The sequence below is a fragment of the Theropithecus gelada genome, chromosome 12 (assembly GCF_003255815.1).
Source record: "Theropithecus gelada isolate Dixy chromosome 12, Tgel_1.0, whole genome shotgun sequence".
NCBI lineage: Eukaryota > Metazoa > Chordata > Mammalia > Primates > Cercopithecidae > Theropithecus > Theropithecus gelada.
The window spans coordinates 108,889,245-108,906,378 of NC_037680.1; the positions used below are offsets into that span (position 1 = coordinate 108,889,245).

At 45.6% G+C, this 17,134-nt stretch overlaps 1 protein-coding gene across 1 annotated transcript in view; it reads left to right on the forward strand.

Annotated features, from left to right (window-relative positions):
- Window positions 1–17,134, forward strand: part of DIS3L2 (DIS3 like 3'-5' exoribonuclease 2) — a 378,448-nt gene that overhangs the window by 296,457 nt on the left and 64,857 nt on the right. Inside the window, exon 13 of the mRNA XM_025404797.1 lies at window positions 8,276–8,509. Within this exon, the coding sequence (XP_025260582.1) occupies window positions 8,276–8,509 (234 nt within the window). The remainder of the gene's footprint in view (window positions 1–8,275; window positions 8,510–17,134) is intronic.

A 17,134-nucleotide genomic window follows, 5' to 3' on the forward strand; every position in this document is an offset into this window, starting at 1 on the left:
GTAGGGCAAAGCCCACTAACCACACTCCTTGTACTATGGTTATCCAAACACCCTACCCGGACCAAGCAACCACATGAGAGGTAGACCTGGTTGGTTAGTCCTGGGATGAGTATCTCTTACCCACAGTCAAGATGCATGAAATGAGAGGTCAGATTCCAGACTTACATCCAAGGGATGGTGCTTCTTCAAGACACTGGCAAGGAAAGCTTGAGTTTAGCAAGGGCCGGGGGAGCAAAGTTCGGAACCAGATGGGAGGTTCAGGGAAGCCAGAGAAGGCCAACGGGCAAGGGGTAGCCCTGCATCAAGAACCCAGTGATGAAGAGGAGGGTCTCTGAAGCCTGTGTGGCCAAAGTCTGAGGCTGGTTTTGCAAGCAGTGGTGACTTGTCTTGGCGTAAAGGCTTGGACTCAGAAGGAGCCAGAGCAGGGCCAGCAGCATCATGCCATAGCTGCTGCGTAGCCACCAGTCTCACCTGGAGTTGAAGTGGAGAAAGCTGTGTATTTTTCCTTAGTCTATTGGAATGGCTTACTTTCTGGAGCAGGCGTGGTCAGCTATAGAAAGACTGTTCCAACGTTTTCTTAACGCCCACTAAATTTTTTTTTAAACACTCACAAGAAAATCTTGGACGTGTATGCATTCATTAAGCTAGTGCTCAGGCTTTTAGGTCAATAAACGCTGAATAATTTATTTTTAGCATATTTCTCACATGTTGGTTGTGAGCGCCTTATTCTCTGACTTAGTAACTAAGTCCTTAGACCTTAGAACCTTAGAATCTTAGGGCCAAAGATCAGAAAAATAAAAGAAGGGTTTCACAATTGATTAGCTCTCCTCAGTTTGCATCTCCTGTGACATTCCTGCTGTGTGCTGTATAGGATTAGTCAGGACCCAGAGTGTACTATGGAAGTCACCTGTTTCAGCCATTTACTTAGGTCAAAAACCACAGGGTGATTCTTGACTTTGGTCTTTCTGTCGTGCTGCATCTGCCAGTGCAGCACACAGTCTGCCAGTGTGTCATCGCTGCTTTGCTTTCTGAATGCCTCCAGAATCAGCCCCCTTCCTTAACTACTGGCACTAATACCTGGGTCCAAGCTATGCTCTCTCACCTTGACAAATACAGTGGCCTCTTGACTGTCCTTGCAGCCTCTGCCCTTGCCCCACATCATCTCCTCTGCATACAGCTGTCAGAGTGATCCTTCTGAATCTTAAGCCTTGTCTCTCCATTAAAACTTTCCAATCTGTCATTCAGAATAAAAGATCTAAAACGTCCTGACAATGGTAACTTTTTCCTCATTCTTTTCTGCCTGTCTTCTGTGCTAGAAATGCATGGACTCCAGAGTCTTCTTGCAACCAGCCTCTCCTCTCATGTCCTGGAGCGTTGCTGCTCACAGGAGAGAAGCTGCCTTTTATGTATAACCGAGCTCTCTGCTGTGCTGCAGGTCCTCTCCCCAGCTCCAGGGACTTGACATAAGTCAAGGTTGAGTTTCCCCACCTGCCATCTTCTCATATCCTTCAAGCCTCTGCCTCTTCCTTGTAGCTGAGCAGATCTTTTCCTCCCTGCTTAACTCATTCCATTCTGAGAATTGGACATTGTAGAACTATGGTGTGTACCAGTTCGGGCTTTCTCAGCTGAACCTTTAGTGCTACTTGGGAATCCTTTTGTCACTAGGTTCCAAGCCTTTTTTCTTGGGTTCCTCAACCTCAGCCTTGCTTTCCAGTCCTCTTTCCTTTAAGACCCATCATTTTCCCAAGTACTTTTCATTTCTTCTTCTTGGAAACCAGAGAGGCTAGCCAACTTCAACTGCTGAAGTCCCCCTTGCCACATCAAAATTCCTCTCTGCCTTGCCACTACATGGGAGGCTGAGGCAGGAGGATCACTTGATCAGATGGAGAACAGATCGAGACCCTGTTTCTAAAACATAAATGAATGAATAAATAAATAAACAAATATTTGGCTGGGCGTGGTGGCTCATACCTGTAATCCCAGTACTTTGGGAGGCTGAAGTGGGCAGATTACCTGAGGTGAGGAGTTCAAGACCAGCTTGGCCAACATGGTGAAACCCCATCTTTACTAAAAATACAAAAATTAGCCAGGCATGGTGGTGGGCGCCTGTAGTCCCAGCTACTTGGGAGACTGAGGCAGGAGAATTGCTTGAACCTAGGAGGCGGAAGTTGCAGTGAGCCACCTGTGAAGAGAAAGCGAGCATTCCTCTGGGTGTAAGTGCATTGTGTGCAATGGTGCTTCAGTCTAGATATTCACGCCTTAATCTTACTGTGTTCATCTCTTCCTATTTCAGGGGAAGCCTGAGCTTTGCTCGGTGATAGTGGCACTAGTGCGAGGGCTGGGGCTTGTGGAGGAGCCTCTTGTTTGCTGTAGCCACCCCACTGTCTCTGTCGTCTACAGTTGCTAGGACTTTCCCTAGCAAGTTGGCGTCCTTTCCACTACAGGCATGACCTGCCTCTCTCTGCTCCCTTCCAGCCCGTCCTCTCAGCCCAGTCCTTTTCAGACACTTGCTGCTTGGCACCTTTGACTTCTTTCACTGCAGGGCTACCCCTACTAAGGATGATTGCCCTGTGTTCGTAGCTCTAAGAAGCAGCCAAAATCCACTCTGCCTCCCACCCACCATCACTCCAAACAGCCTGGTTTTGTTCCAGTCAGGAAAAGGTTTCTTTCTTCCTCATATGTTTTTTGAACAAAATATTTTGCATACAGAAGCCCGGAGCTGCTGCAGAAGTGATTTTGTACCTAATTATTTAAGATTATAAATTAACCCCACTTGCAGTTTTTTCAACCAGAGATATATCTTAATGAGGTGCTGACATTTTTCAGAGGATAAATTTAAAAATACATTTGAATGGAACTGAATAATTTTCAAAGGAGGTGGTCATACTTTTGTATCAATAAAGTTGATATGTGTTTGAGACATACTTGGTTTATTTTACTTCATCATCTGCCTCTGTCTAATTTATGACCTTCACCTGAAATGTAATAAAAGTAACACTAGATTTTGGGTCTGTCTTTAACTGGATCTGGTCTTGGCTGCCACTTAGGAGTTTGTATGACTTTTGACAAGTTCCTGGCCTGTTTTCTCAACTGTAAAATGGGCTGAACAATGCACTCCTCCCAGATGTGCTGGGAGATTTTAGAAGTAGTAGGTATAAGAATACTCCTAGTGTTAGACTACTTCCAGTCTTACTTAGTACAGTAGGTAGGCCTTGGATTACGATGCTTCGGTAGATAATCATTTACTCCTTTTTCAGTAGGTTTTTCCCAGTAATACGCCTTCAGTCGGTGTTGGCACTGTATTTAACTTGACATTCTGAACAGTGATATTCCAGAGTATGTGCAGTAAACTCACCTGCCTACAGAAGATGACCCAAATCCTGTGATTAAGAAAGAAAAGAGGGGCCAGGTATGGTGGCTCACGCCTGTAATCCCAGCACTTTGGGAGGCAAAAGCGGGCAGATCACAAGGTCTGGAGTTCAAGACCATCCTGGCCAACATGGTGAAACCCCATCTCTACTAAAAATACAAAAAATGAGCCGGGCATGGTGGCACGTGCCTGTAGTCCCAGCTACTTGGGAGGCTAAGGCAGGAGAATCACTTGAACCCGGGAGGCGGAGGTTGCAGTGAGCCCTGATCGTGCTACTGCACTCTGGCCTAGCAACAGAGAGCTAGACTCTATCTCAAACAAAAACAAAAAAAAAAAAAAAAGAAAGGAAAGAGGAAAGACATGATCTTCGGTATGAAGGGTTTTGTTTCTGAAGCTCCCCCTGCTATTTCTACTTTTTCCATGAAAAACTCTGTCCTTTTGTCTTCTGCCACTGGCTGTGGTTATGCACTGGGCATTGATGTGAATCCAGTTTCCAAATTGGAAAGTAATGAGGTGTTCCATCCAGAGAGGCCTGCCTTCCATACTGTGAGCTTGGCTGTTCTGAGGACCCCCTCTATTTGGATCTTTGCTTTCTTGCTGCCTTTCTCTGTGTCAGGCGACAACAGGCTCCTTTCTTTTCTGCTTGGCTTCTGCAGAGGATGGTTTCAGGCCTTCTTTCCCTGGCCTAATCATTTTTCAGTACATGTCAGGTATGACTCCCAGAAGCGCTGGATTGTGTTAAGGCAGAGTAGATTCAGCTGCCAGAGGTCCCTGTCCCTGAGCAGGAAGTTCCTGATGGCTCTTCAAGCTTCTCCCTCAGCCCTTCGTGTATTTAAAGAGAAGGTTGGGATGGATTTTCAGGGTTGCAGGCATTAAGGAAGAGGACTGAAGTGAAGCAAAAGAGCTATGGGAAAGTGATCATCAGCACTGCAGTCTCCAATCTGGTAGTGTTCCTATGTGCTGTTAGGAAGGGATATCTGTCTTGACTGATAAGGAAACAAAGTAGAGGTGCCCATTAAGGAAAAAAAAGGGAGCTCAAATGAACTGATAGCCAGTGCCACCGTGGGCAGTGAGCAGGCTTTGGTAAAGAGTGACAAGCTGCTGCTTTGGGCAAGTCTCAGGTAATCAATTTTAGGAATACCTCAAGATTCCAAGGGGCTCCTCGTCAGGGCCAGCAATCAGAGGGGTGAGAGGGAGCTACAGAGATGTGCTTAGAGCCAGAAGACACGGGCATGCAGGGTACAGGGGTGTCTGGGAACCTCATGGAACTTGCTGCTAAGTTTTATGCATAAATATTTCAGGGAAGAGGGCCTGGAGCATTCACTAGGTTTTTTTCTGTTTGTTTTGTTTTTTTGAGACAGAGTCTCACTCTGTTGCCCAAGCTGGAGTGCAGTGGCACAATCTCCGCTCACTGCAACCAACACCTCCCAGACTCAAGCAATTATCGTGCCTCACCTTTCTGAGTAGTTGGGATTACAGGCATGCACCAAACCATGCCTGGCTAATTTTTTTTTTTTTCTTTGTGGAGACAGGGTTTCATTGTGTTGGCCAGGCTGGTCTCAAACTCCTGACATCAAGCAGTCCACCTGCCTTGACTTAAAGTGCTGGGATTACAGGCATGAGCCACCATGCTTGACCAAAATTCACTAGATTTTGAAAGCAGTTCTTGACCCATGGTTTATGTGAAAACAGATGCCCGATCAGGGTGCAGTGGTTGCCCTATGCTGGAGCATTCACTTGGGAAAAAGACCACAGACCCTGGGAGGCTGCAGACCCTGTGACCTGAATCCTGGATGCTGGAGGGAACCTCCAGACCACTTGTGAAATGTGAAAGAGAACGGTGGAATAGAATTGAAACTGACATTTCCTGAACATGCTGAAGGCAGACTGTACAGCACGATGTAGACGCACAGAAGGAGTGACTGGGTTTGGAACGAAATGTAGAAAAGGAAGCAAGCTAAATCACCAGGGGAAACCCTTGAGACCACAAGAATGAAGAGGTCATGGCCCTGTCATTCCAGAGGAGGCTGGAGCAGCTCTTCAGGAAATGTGGATGTGCGAGGAGGACAAGCCTGGCTGAGCCTAAAAGGGGCTCTTCAGACTCTTCTGGAGACCTGCACGTGGCCCTCCCCACTGGGACTGTCAGGTGGTACCTGGAATTGACTCTACAGTTGCTTTTGCCCACAGCACACACGTGCTTCCTGAGAGTCAAATTCAGACCTGCTTGCCACAGTGGAAGACTTGTGAGATTATTTGAATCCCTTATGTCTTTGGATAGTGGTAGTTCTTGGAATAATATGGAAAGAATAGTTTCAGGATTGTTTTTAAAGAAAAGTTAAAGTCAGTGATTACAGATTCAAGATTCTTATAAGACTTTGCTCTGGACAAAAATGTGAGTAGTTGCCACCATTCTCTTCCTCTACCCCATGGCTGCCATTTTTCGAGAGTATTGATGCTTCCTTTAAGGGAGGGTGAGGGTACCAAAGTGGTCTCTCCAGCCTTCCAGGGCAGAAGCTGTATTCCCTGGAGGCTTTGTAGTGTGAACAACTCCTGGGCAGGGCTCAGACCTTCCCCATGGGGAATGCCTACAGACTCTTCAGTTGGCTTTTTTGGAAAGTATTGTCTCAGAGGTTGTGAACAGAAGGGTTGGCTGCTAAAGAGCAAGGCAAGGGGGATGTCTGCAAGCTCAGGTTAAAAGGTAAAAGGTTCTACTCTTGACTAGCACTCCCTCCCTTTTCTTGCACAGGAAATACACTTCCATGCATTTATCTCAGAGCTTTTCCATTCTCCTCAGGCCCTCGAACTCCACCTAGCCTCCTTTGTTCTTTGCCTCATGCTCGACTACATAGATTGGGGTTCTGTGATGGTCATGCTCTCCACTTCCCTCTTCTTCCCCTTAAGGTCTCCTCCCCTTTCCTTCCTTCCTTCCTCCCCACCAGGCCACGCTTCCTCTGTCCGGAATGGATGGCCTCCACTTGGCCCAAAATCCCTTTTGTTCTCTTGTGTCTTCAATCTTCCTTCAATGCTGGTTTCTCTTCTTTACCCTACAACCGCCTCACAGCCCTCTGTTCTGCTCATTCCAAAGCGCTCCTTCCCTCCCGTCCTTTTGGAAGTGTTCATCCACACTGGTTGCATTGCCTCCACTTCCAATGCCTCCACCTATCCTTAACCCGGTGCTTCCCAGGCTTTTTCACATGTCACACACAGAAGATGTAGCTGTTTGAGTGGCATAGGGGATGTGTGCAGGAGGCTGATGGGAGGCCGAAGCTCTGGCTGCCCTGGGAGTGAGAAGAGCTAAAGCCCTCCTCACAGCATCTCTGGAATCCATTTGCAGTACATGCCTTAAACCTTTGCAGTGTGACTATGCCTCTGTCCTATATTTTCCTAAAACAGCCTTCCTAAATACCACCAACCAGCAAATGCTCAATGCCAGGAGCTTGTCTTTGTTTTCTCCTCCTTGACATCCAAGTGGCATTGGACATACACTTGTGGTTTAGAGAGAGTCTAGGGCTGGACTGCTTGGGTTCAGTTCCCAGTTTTGCCAGTCTCTAGCAGTGTAACCTTGGGCAAATTCCTTAATTTCTCTGTGCCTTAGTTTCCTCAGCTGAAGAAGAGGATAGCATAATTCCTACCTCATCGCGTTGTTATGAGAATTAAATAGTTGCCATATGGAGAGTGTGAACAATGCCTGTCTAATAGCAATGGCTCTCTGAGTGTCCCGTGTTGCCTTTGAGTCCCCTTTCTTAAAGCTCTTTTCTCCTGCTTTTCCTAACGGGGGACATTCCTGGGTTTTGTCCTGTCTCTCTCAGCTCTCTTGTTTTTCTACTGTTTTCATTCCCTGGCTTCTCTTCTCTCCTTAACATGAAGGAGGTGTTAGGCCAAGCAGCCCCGCCTCTCCCGACCGCCCTTTCTTCCATAGATCCTTCCACCTCCAGACGGGCCAGGCCCACATCCGAATGCCTGCCAGATCCCCTCGCCTACATCTCTCTCTGAACCTCAGACCCAGGAGTCCCCAAAATGTTTTAATGCCCTTTTTTAAAAAGTAATACATATTTGCTATACAAAATACAGAGAAGTAAAAATAATAAAGTGCACCTCAGTAGTAATCCCACCGTTCAGCTGGCACCACCACTAAACTTGGATATATCTCCTTCAAGCCCAGGGGTTCTCAGCCTGGGCCAGCTTTCCCCCAGAAGACATTTGGCCATGTCTGGAGACATTTTTGATTATCAACTCGGTGTAGGGAGAGGTGCTCCTGACGTCCAATGGATAGAGGCCAGGGATACTGCTGAACATTTTATAATACACAGTTCAGCCCCCTGCCCTACAAGGAATTAGTCAGCCCAACAGTGCCAAGATTGAGAAGCCTGCTCTAGACTTCTGTCTCAACATATGTGCCCCAAATGGAACAGTCAGAATGGGTTTTCTCTTTCTAGCCCCATCCTGCTTCTCCACCTGTGTTCCCTCTTTCTGTCAGTGGCCCTGCCTTCCCCTTCTCCCTCACCCCACATCTGAGCTGTTCCCAAGCCCGCAGAGTCCCTGTCTGCCACATTGTTGGCAGCTCTCTCCTCTACTCCCCTCAGTGTCAACATTGATGCCCAGTCACCGAAACTAATGAAAAAGCCTCCAGCATGCCTTATCTGTGCCACTGGTGTCCTTGGGGACCGTTCATAGGCATCCATTGCCCATTGGATTAATTCCACGCTGGGTGGAGACTAAGCTCCCTGAGGGCAGCAGTTTCCATGCTGATTCATCTGGGTGCCTAGCCCGAACCTGCCACCATTCCAAGCACACAGTCAGTGCTCAGTAAATCTTTGTTGAATGTGTATGGATGAATGGTTGAAGGAAGAAAAACCTGAAAAAATTGGTCCTCACAATTCCCTCACAATCTGTCCATCTTTGCAGATCCTTGATGAATGGTTTGGCCGGACCATCATCTGCTCCTGTACCAAACTTAGCTACGAGCATGCACAGAGCATGATTGAAAGCCCAACTGAGAAAATCCCCGCGAAAGAGCTGCCCCCCATTTCCCCAGAGCATAGCAGCGAGGAGGTACACCAGGCCGTCTTGAATCTCCACCAAATTGCCAAGCAGTTACGCCAGCAGCGCTTTGCGGACGGTGCACTTCGTTTGGATCAGGTCAGTACATGTTTTTTTAGTGCAGCCAACAGATTTGACTCGTGCCTGAACCCAGCATGGATGAGGGCAGCTTGGCAGGCTTAGACTCTTCCTTCCTTCTCCTTGCCCAGTCACCACACTAAAATCTTGTTCTCTGAGGCCGGCAGGAACTAACTTCCATTCACTCTCCAAATACAGGATATTATGCAGAATATTCTGTATTTTGTATGATTCCACAGGTACACGAGGCCTAATGACATGAGCCAAGGCAAAGAGTGGGTCTGTGTGGGTGGCTCTGACCAAAACCCCCAGCTGGTCTTCCCTGGTAAGGCTGTGTCCAGTCTGTGATCCTCACCTCAGGTCTCTACTCAGATCTGTTCTTTAATGGAGGCAAGAATAGGAGGCATGGAAATTTAGGAGGCAGCTGACCAGTATCTGATACGAAGGCTTGGAAAAAAAGTATTTCTTCTTATACCTCATCTCCCAAAAGAGTTATTTGTTAACAAATTCCAGATTAATATCTGAAGAAGCAGAGAACTGAGGAGACTGTAGAACAGCGGTCCCGTTGTTTTGGGCACCAGGGACCGGTTTCGTGGAAGACAGTTTTTCCATAGACCGGGGTGGGGGATGGTTTCAGGATGAAACTTCCACTTCAGATCATCAGGCATTAGATTCTCATAAGGAGTGTGCAGCCTAGATCCCTTGCATGCACAGTTCACAATTGAGTTTGAGCTCCTATGAGAATCTAATGCCGCCACTGATCTGACAGGAGGCGGAGCTCAGGTGGTCATACTCACCCACCGCTCACCTCTTGCTGTGCGGCACGGTTCCTAACAGGTCATGGACCAGTATGGCCTGTGGCCTGGCAGTTGGGGACCCCTGCTGTAGAACATTGGCTATTGAAGAAAACATTGGCCTGGATTGTTATTGATAACTCTGAAATCTCACAGCCATGCTGGCAGCCCTCTGGGACTTAGGCAGCTGTCACTTAAACCTGCTTGAATTTCCATGTCTGAGAGTCAGTAACTATTAGGACCCAGGATTTCTTTCTTCATTGTTTGTCAGTATATTACAGAGCAGAGACTGTGTTTTGTATTATGGACTTTTTTTCTCCTTCATTTATATTTCTTACCCAAACTCTCCTTCCTTGCTTGTTGTGTGTGCTCTGGGAAGTTTCCATGTGTCTGAAATGAGGTGGGTAGGAATGTGGAACTGTTCACCAGACTGCCTAATGCAGACTTCTTTCCCTAAGCCTGTCAGCTGGGAGAAATCTGAAAGGCCTTGTAAAGCCCTCTGATTGAAGTTCTGATTTTATCCTACCTTTTGCAATAGCCTTGCACAAATGCTTCTTAGTAGGCATTGCAAAGAGGTTCTGCCCTGGGCCTAGGAAGAAGTGGCTGCCCTCGGGACCAGTGGATGACCTGTCCTGCCTGTGCGTGGCAGAGTCAGGGTAGCCTCTGGAGTTCTCCTGCTCCTCCTTCCCCGACCTGGGCTCAGGCAGCCTGAGCAGCCCTGTCTGTGTGAGAATACTGACAGGGAGACAGGAGGCAGAGCGGACGCTGAAGAAGACAGCAGACGTGGTGGAAGAGAAACTAAAGGCATAGGGGATTACAGAATACCTACTTTCCTTCCTTTAAGAAATCGTTCATGGGAGTGTAAACACACTCCAGTTCTCATTTACAGGTGGCTGGCTGATTGTCAAGTCCAAGGACACTTTACAGTTCTTGCTTCTTAGACTTCTGACCTACATCAGGCCCTTTGAAACCCACCTCCTGGTTCTCTGTTTCTCTTTGTACATCTCCAGTAATGTCCTGCTGGCCCCCTTTGCAAGATGCCTCTTGTGCTCACCACTTTAGGGTTGGCATTCATTCCCTGGATCTACCCCCACTTTATTCTTTCTCCATCCATACTCCCACCCTGAGTGACCTCTTGTGAATCTAACTACTAACTGGATGCTAACGAGCCAAAATCTGTCTCTCTATCCATGACCTCCCTCCCCCAGCTCTAGTCCATCCCCACAATATCTCAGCCAGTGGTCATCCTTCCCTCTGTAAAGCACAGTGATCAGTGATGCAGCAGGTGGCACCGGCTGTCTAGTACTGCCTTCTCCCTTGGCCCCTACCAGGGGAGTGGTATGTGTATTCTCAAACCTGGCTAGGCCAGTTGTAGTGTTGTAATTATGCAGTTTAACTAAATATCAGGGAAACTGATCAAATACTAACATAAAAAAGAAGCTGTTGTTTTTATAAAAAACTAAGTTAAATGTTTTGGAAAGACCTGGATAAGGATAAGTCTTTAAAAATTCAGTTGTAAAACAGGGGATAATTATAAAATCCAGTAAGCATTCTGTATTCAGATTGCTTCATAAATGTCTAAATTCTCATTATTTTTAAAGAAACCAAATGATAGGCCGGGCGCGGTGGCTCAAGCCTGTAATCCCAGCACTTTGGGAGGCCAAGACGGGCGGATCACGAGGTCAGGAGATCAAGACCATCCTGGCTAACACGGTGAAACCCCGTCTCTACTAAAATATACAAAAAACTAGCCAGGCGAGGTGGCGGGCGCCTGTGGTCCCAGCTACTCGGGAAGCTGAGGCAGGAGAATGGCGTAAACCCGGGAGGCGGAGCTTGCAGTGAGCTGAGATCCGGCCACTGCACTCCAGCCTGGGTGAGAGAGCGAGACTCCGTCTCAAAAAAAAAAAAAAGAAACCAAATGATAAAGTATGAACAGTGAATTGCAAGTGTAGTTTATTCAGAAAAGACTAGTAGAAATCTGGTTAGCATTCCCTTTTTGAAAGCCTTACATTTTAAAAAAATTAATGAATGCATATACATCTATATAAATTAAAACATCTGGTGATGGGTTTGTCGCCTCTGTTTGATTCCCTTCTTTTTCTAACTTCTAGAATAACCAGCCAATGGCTACTGAAGCACATCACAGGAAAGTTTCTGTCATAACGTTTTAGAGACCTCACCCCACCAGTTTGTTGCAAAGTTCAGTTGAATTAAATGTATGAAATACTCTAAAAACTATAGAAGACCGTCAGGTGATCCCAGCCCATATGAGGATGGGGTATAATTGTCAAAATAGAAGAATGATCTCAGATTATTGTTAAAGATCTGTTGGCATGTCTCAGAATCAGAGTTTTATTGCTGAAAATGGCTTTGGATATCTGTCTCATTGGCCCTCTCAATTTATCAGTTAGAGAGCTGAAGCTCCTAAAGGTTAAGTGGGTTGCTTATATGCAAGAAATCCAAATCACCCTGTGTTCCCTTTGCCTTCATTTACACCACGCTGACTTGAGAGAGAAAAACATTTTCCTTTTAAGTGGAAAGAAAATCTTCCAAAGTCCTAATTAGGTTCCAGTTAATTAAGGTTTGAAAATAAGGGCTTTGCACCCTTGGAGTTGATTCCTTGGTTCCCCCGAAAACAAGGTGATGGACCCCAGCTTTGGAAGGAGGAGCACATCAATCTCCCACAGCAAAGGACTCTGGTGAGGTCATTTATAAATCAGCTAAATGGCCCTATTCAGAAGTCACGGCATTTGTTCTCCTGCCCCTACTGCCTGCCTTGCCCTCACAAAAATCCATTTTTCCTTGGTGCTTTTTTGAGTAGCCTACTGTTCAGAATTGTTCTCTGATGCTTTGTTTGCCTCAGACCACTATGTCCGTGCTTTTGGTGGCAGTCCTTTAAAAAAAAAAATCCATTTAAACTAACCTCAAGTAGAGATGAGTCTGTGTGAGGGGGTACGATTTATTTACACATCATGCCCTTAGGTTCAGAATAAGTGTGTAAACCACAAGTTTCACCTTTCCAAGAAGTCAGTTTACCATGATGACCTTCAGAATGAATGGGAGCTGAGTATACGGCACTAGTATGGTGATTGTTTGTTGAGTTAGGGACCTACTAGTTCCAAAGTCATAGCCTCAGAACTGTCGAGCATCTTGACCACTGTGTATTTGCAGTTGGCGGCTTAGACCGGAGCTGCTTAGCCCATGTCTGAGATAGTGAGCCTCAGCCCTCAGGGCCACCTAGTCTGGCTCCAGTTCCATGAGGGCCACCTACTAGCAGTCTTGTCTACCCTAGTGTGCTGTCATATATTAGTGTATGTATATACTAGTTCATATCCTAGAGCTGTGATGGGAAACAGATAGGGAAGCACTGCCTTCTGGGTAGGATTACCTGCTCCAAATGTCTCCCTTACCTACAGTTCAACCTAGTTCTAAAGAGGTTCTAGGTACATGAAATGACTCATTTGTTTCACTGCTTGGAAAGCAAATGCAGATGCCACATGCATTCTTGTGCTTTTTGGTTGGATGGGTTGAGTAATACCCCTTCCAGGTGGTTTTTTCTGTCTCTGTGTTTTCTGCTGCTAAATTAATTCTTGGACTTAACATAGATGTTTGTTTTATTTTGTTTATTTATAACATATGTCTCTCGTTTCTGAAAAGGGAGCTCCCATAACAGGGGCCCAGACTTTTTTATGTTGGTAGTAAAAGGAATCATAATGGTTTATAATCATATCCAAATCTTGAGCTTTGGGAGAGGGGGAACTGTTGGAAGTTTGCTGTCTGCCTGGGTCTTGCTCAGTGATTCAGGCCAAACTAACAGACTTTGCAGGTGGGGGTCACAGAGTCCCCTGGCACTTCTGTTTATTGGGACACAAAGCCTGTTCTCAGGCACCTTCCCACTTAGGCCTGACTATAATGTGAAGACAAGGCCTCAGGCTTCTCAGCCATGGCATTCAGAAAAGATACCAAGGGAGGGTGGCAGGGGCCAGAAGAATCCCATTATGAAAGTGTCTTGGGAATATTGATTGATTTTAGGAAGCTACACCTACTGCCTGCTGGGGCGCTCTCTCTAGCCTCTTCCTCATCAGTCAGGTGGCAGGACCTAGAAGCCACTCTGTTTGAGGGCTTCCATGTAAAATAAGCATGAGGTTTGCAGGAAGCTGTGCTCCATCATGGGTCCCCTGACAGGTGATTAGGGGATGTGAGCAGTTCCTTCTGGGTCACTGACTTTGGGAATTCAGAGGAAGTTGAAGTAGTGGTGGAGAAAACCTGATGTTACCATCTTCCTAGGCAAATTAAACTCCAGGAGCTTCACAACTGCATCTTATATGAATCCTACTTGGCACAATTTTGAAACCCAAACTGCAGGAAGTTTCTTTGAGTGGACTTCATTATAAAGATAGCTTTGTTAATGGAAATTATTTTTAAATACCCTGGGACCCAAGCTGCAGTAGAATGCTGTTATGTATGACCTTGACCTGGCCCAGCCTTTAAGGCAGGGATTGGCAGATATTTTCTGTAAAGGACCAGATAGTAAATAGATTAGGCTTTGTGGGCCTTGCAGTCTCTGTCTCTGCTACTCAACTCTGCTGTTGTAATGTGAAAACACCAGTGTTGCTTTAAATGGATAAATGTGGCTGTGTTGCAACAAAACTTTAAGAACACCGAGATTTGAATTTTGTATAGTTTTCACACATCACAAAATATTGTTCTTCCTTTTATTATTTTTCAGCCGTTTAAAAATGCATAAACCAGGCCGGGCGTGGTGACTCACGCCTGTAATTCCAGCACTTTGGGAGGCCGAGGTGGGTGGATCACGAGGTCAGGAGATGGAAACCATCCTGGCTAACACAGTGAAACCCCGTCTCTACTAAAAATACAAAAAATTAGCCAGGCGTGATGGTGGGTGCCTGTAGTCCCTGTTATTCGGGAGACTGAGGCAGGAGAATGGCGTGAACCGGGAGGTGGAGCTTGCAGTGAGCCGAGATCGCGCCACTGCACTCCACCCTGGGCGACAGAGCGAGACTCCGTCTCAAAAAAAAAAAGCATAAACCAGTCTTAGCGCATGGGTCACACAAAAGCAGGTTTGGCCTGTGGTCCATACTTTGCTGACCTCTTCTTAAACAGCCAGCTAGCAATTCAGCCCTGCTATCCAATGAGCTTTTAGCAGCTCATCATCACTTCACAGTGATGGGTAATGGAGAGCAGTTGTGCTAAGTTAACTCTCAGGATGGCTTCATGCAATTAGGTAAATTATTCCTTTGATTAGTACCATGCCTATCCAGTCCAATTGGAGGCGGGGAGTAGAGGAATGAATCAGTTTAGCATCAGTTCCCTTATTCCATTTACAGGCAGGTCGCTTTAATTAGCCTGAAGCAAAAGGAGCAGGGGTTCTCATTTCCCACTTCTGCAAGCTCAGCAGCTCTTCACAGTCAGGTCTCCATCCCACCCAAGCACACTTTCAGGGATGCTGGCTCTGCCTCTTGTAGGTGTGCTGAAGGTGGGGACTGCTCATGGCAAAATGGAGCTCTAAGGAAACCGTATAGCATTTCTCCCCCACACTGCCCCCATTGCCAAATGTAGCAGTATGTTTTGTTGAATCTGTTTCTGTTCCTTCTCTCCAATACAGTCTCTTTCAAGAAATGAGCATTCCAGCTCTGCTGTTTAATTTGTACAGTATATTTGATCCAAGGTAAGAAGGATGGGTACATTTATCCTGTCTGGCTCTTCCTTGGTCTTATTATTTATGTTGTCACTTAAACACACAAGGAAGCTATTGATCATAGGGTTGAGTATATTTGTAGAATCATTCTGTTTTCTTAGTCGTAGAGCTTTTCTATAAATAATATAGGAAAATAATGAGAGAGCCAGCAGGCCACACAGAAAATGTAAAGTGATGTGACAGAACTCTGCCGAGAGTACAGTGAGCTCTCTTGGAGAGGACCAGCTCAGTCTCAGGGGTTCAGGGAAGATTTTCCAGCAGAGGTAATGGGGCACTGGCCTTCTAAAAGACTTCAGGGTCTAGCCAGGCTGCAAAGACAAGCAAACTGCTGGTGCAAGCATCGGAGGGATGAGAAATGGCAGATTGTTCCAGGGTGTATGGTGTAGAGTGCAGAGAGAGAGAGGAGCTAGAGGAGACACAGGCTAGGCCTTGGAGCCTGTAGGAATGAGCCAGGGCAGCTATGGAATGATTTTAATTATGTAAGTGACATGACCAGAACTGGGTTTTAGAAAGAGCATCCTGAAAATGAATAGAATAGAGGAAGTTTATAATCCAAGAGAGAAATGATGAGGGCCTGACTTGAGGTAGGGACCGTGGGGTGAGAGAAAATGATAGACCCAAGAGAGGAAGGAAAATCAATAAGCCTGTGGCAAATTGACTCTCTTGATTAGATGGGGAAGGGAGAGGCAGGATCAAAGGCTAGGGATCAGGGAATCAGGTTTCCAGTTTAGGCACGTGGTAGTACTGTGTACCACCAGGGAACAGCAGCAGGGTGGAGGTCGAGAAGAGAGACAATCATTTCCATAACTAGGCCTCTCTGATCCCCAATTCTTTCTTTAGGAAGGAAGCTTTATCATAAAAGTAATATGTTCTCGTGTTAGAAATTTTAGAAAATACAAGAATATAAAGAAGAAATCATAATCACCTATAGTTCCATCACCCAGAAATAACCATGGTTAATATTTTGATATAATTCCTTGTGCATTTGCTCCTTACTGCTTCATAGCAGGAGGGAAGGGTGGCTAGCATAACATATGTATAGTTTTTATTTATATTCTGCTCTTTAATATTATGTAATGAGTTTTTCCTATGTCATTAAAAAATCTTCTAAAACATTATAATGCCTACATAATATTCTGTCATATGAATATACTCTTAAACATTCAGCCACTCCCCAATTTTGAATATTTTGATTAGATTCTGATTTTTTTGGTACTACAAGTAATAGTACCATGGCCATCTGTGTTCATAAATCTTTGACCTGATCTCTGATTGTTTTCTTAGGACAGTCTTAGAACTGGGATGACAGCGTCAAGGATATGGATATATTTAAGAAACCTGAAACATATTGCCAGATTCCCTTCCCGAGAGGTTGTACCAATTTTATACTCTTTCAGTAGCACTGAATCAGGGTATCTTAGATGGAAACATCTGTCAGGAGTTTTCTGCCTGCATGGAGCGCTCTCTCTCGCTCTCGCACTCTCTGTCTCTCTCTCTCTCTGTCTGTCTCTCTCAGGTGTCTAGGTCTCTGAGATATCCCAGTGGTTGTGGTCTTAGATTATTCCTTCATCTTTCATATTTTGTTTATTTTCATGAGCTGTTCTCTACGAAGAGCTCAGTGTGTCACAGACACTTCTCATTGTGTTACTTATTTTAAAAAGTACTTACAAGGGTCCTAAAATTTAAAACAACCGAAAGAGGTGGTTGGAAGTATCTTGCTAAACTCTTGATAATGTTGAGACTGGGGAATGACCCCTGCCCCAAACGAAGGTCCTTTCCTCTCATTGGAATCCTTAAAGAAACCCATTGTGTTTGAAATGGTGCTGAGAACTGTTGTTGCATTCTCAGATCCTCAGAGAACATTTGTAACTTCACTAGTCTTTTCTCTTACCTCCTGTGTGTATTACCTCTCGGGCATTGTTTGAGTTGATCTGACGTGAATAATTATAAGGAAATCCAATTGAAAACAGAATCGCTCTATATAATCTATGCTCCCCTAAGAATTGCTACACTTCTCTTGAGAGCAGTAACAAACATTACAGGAAGGCTTCTGCCAGAAGTTCAAGGCTTCCATTTAAACATTGACGGCTTATTACTTCAACCGTGGAGATAGTTCTAGAATCAGCGAGGCTT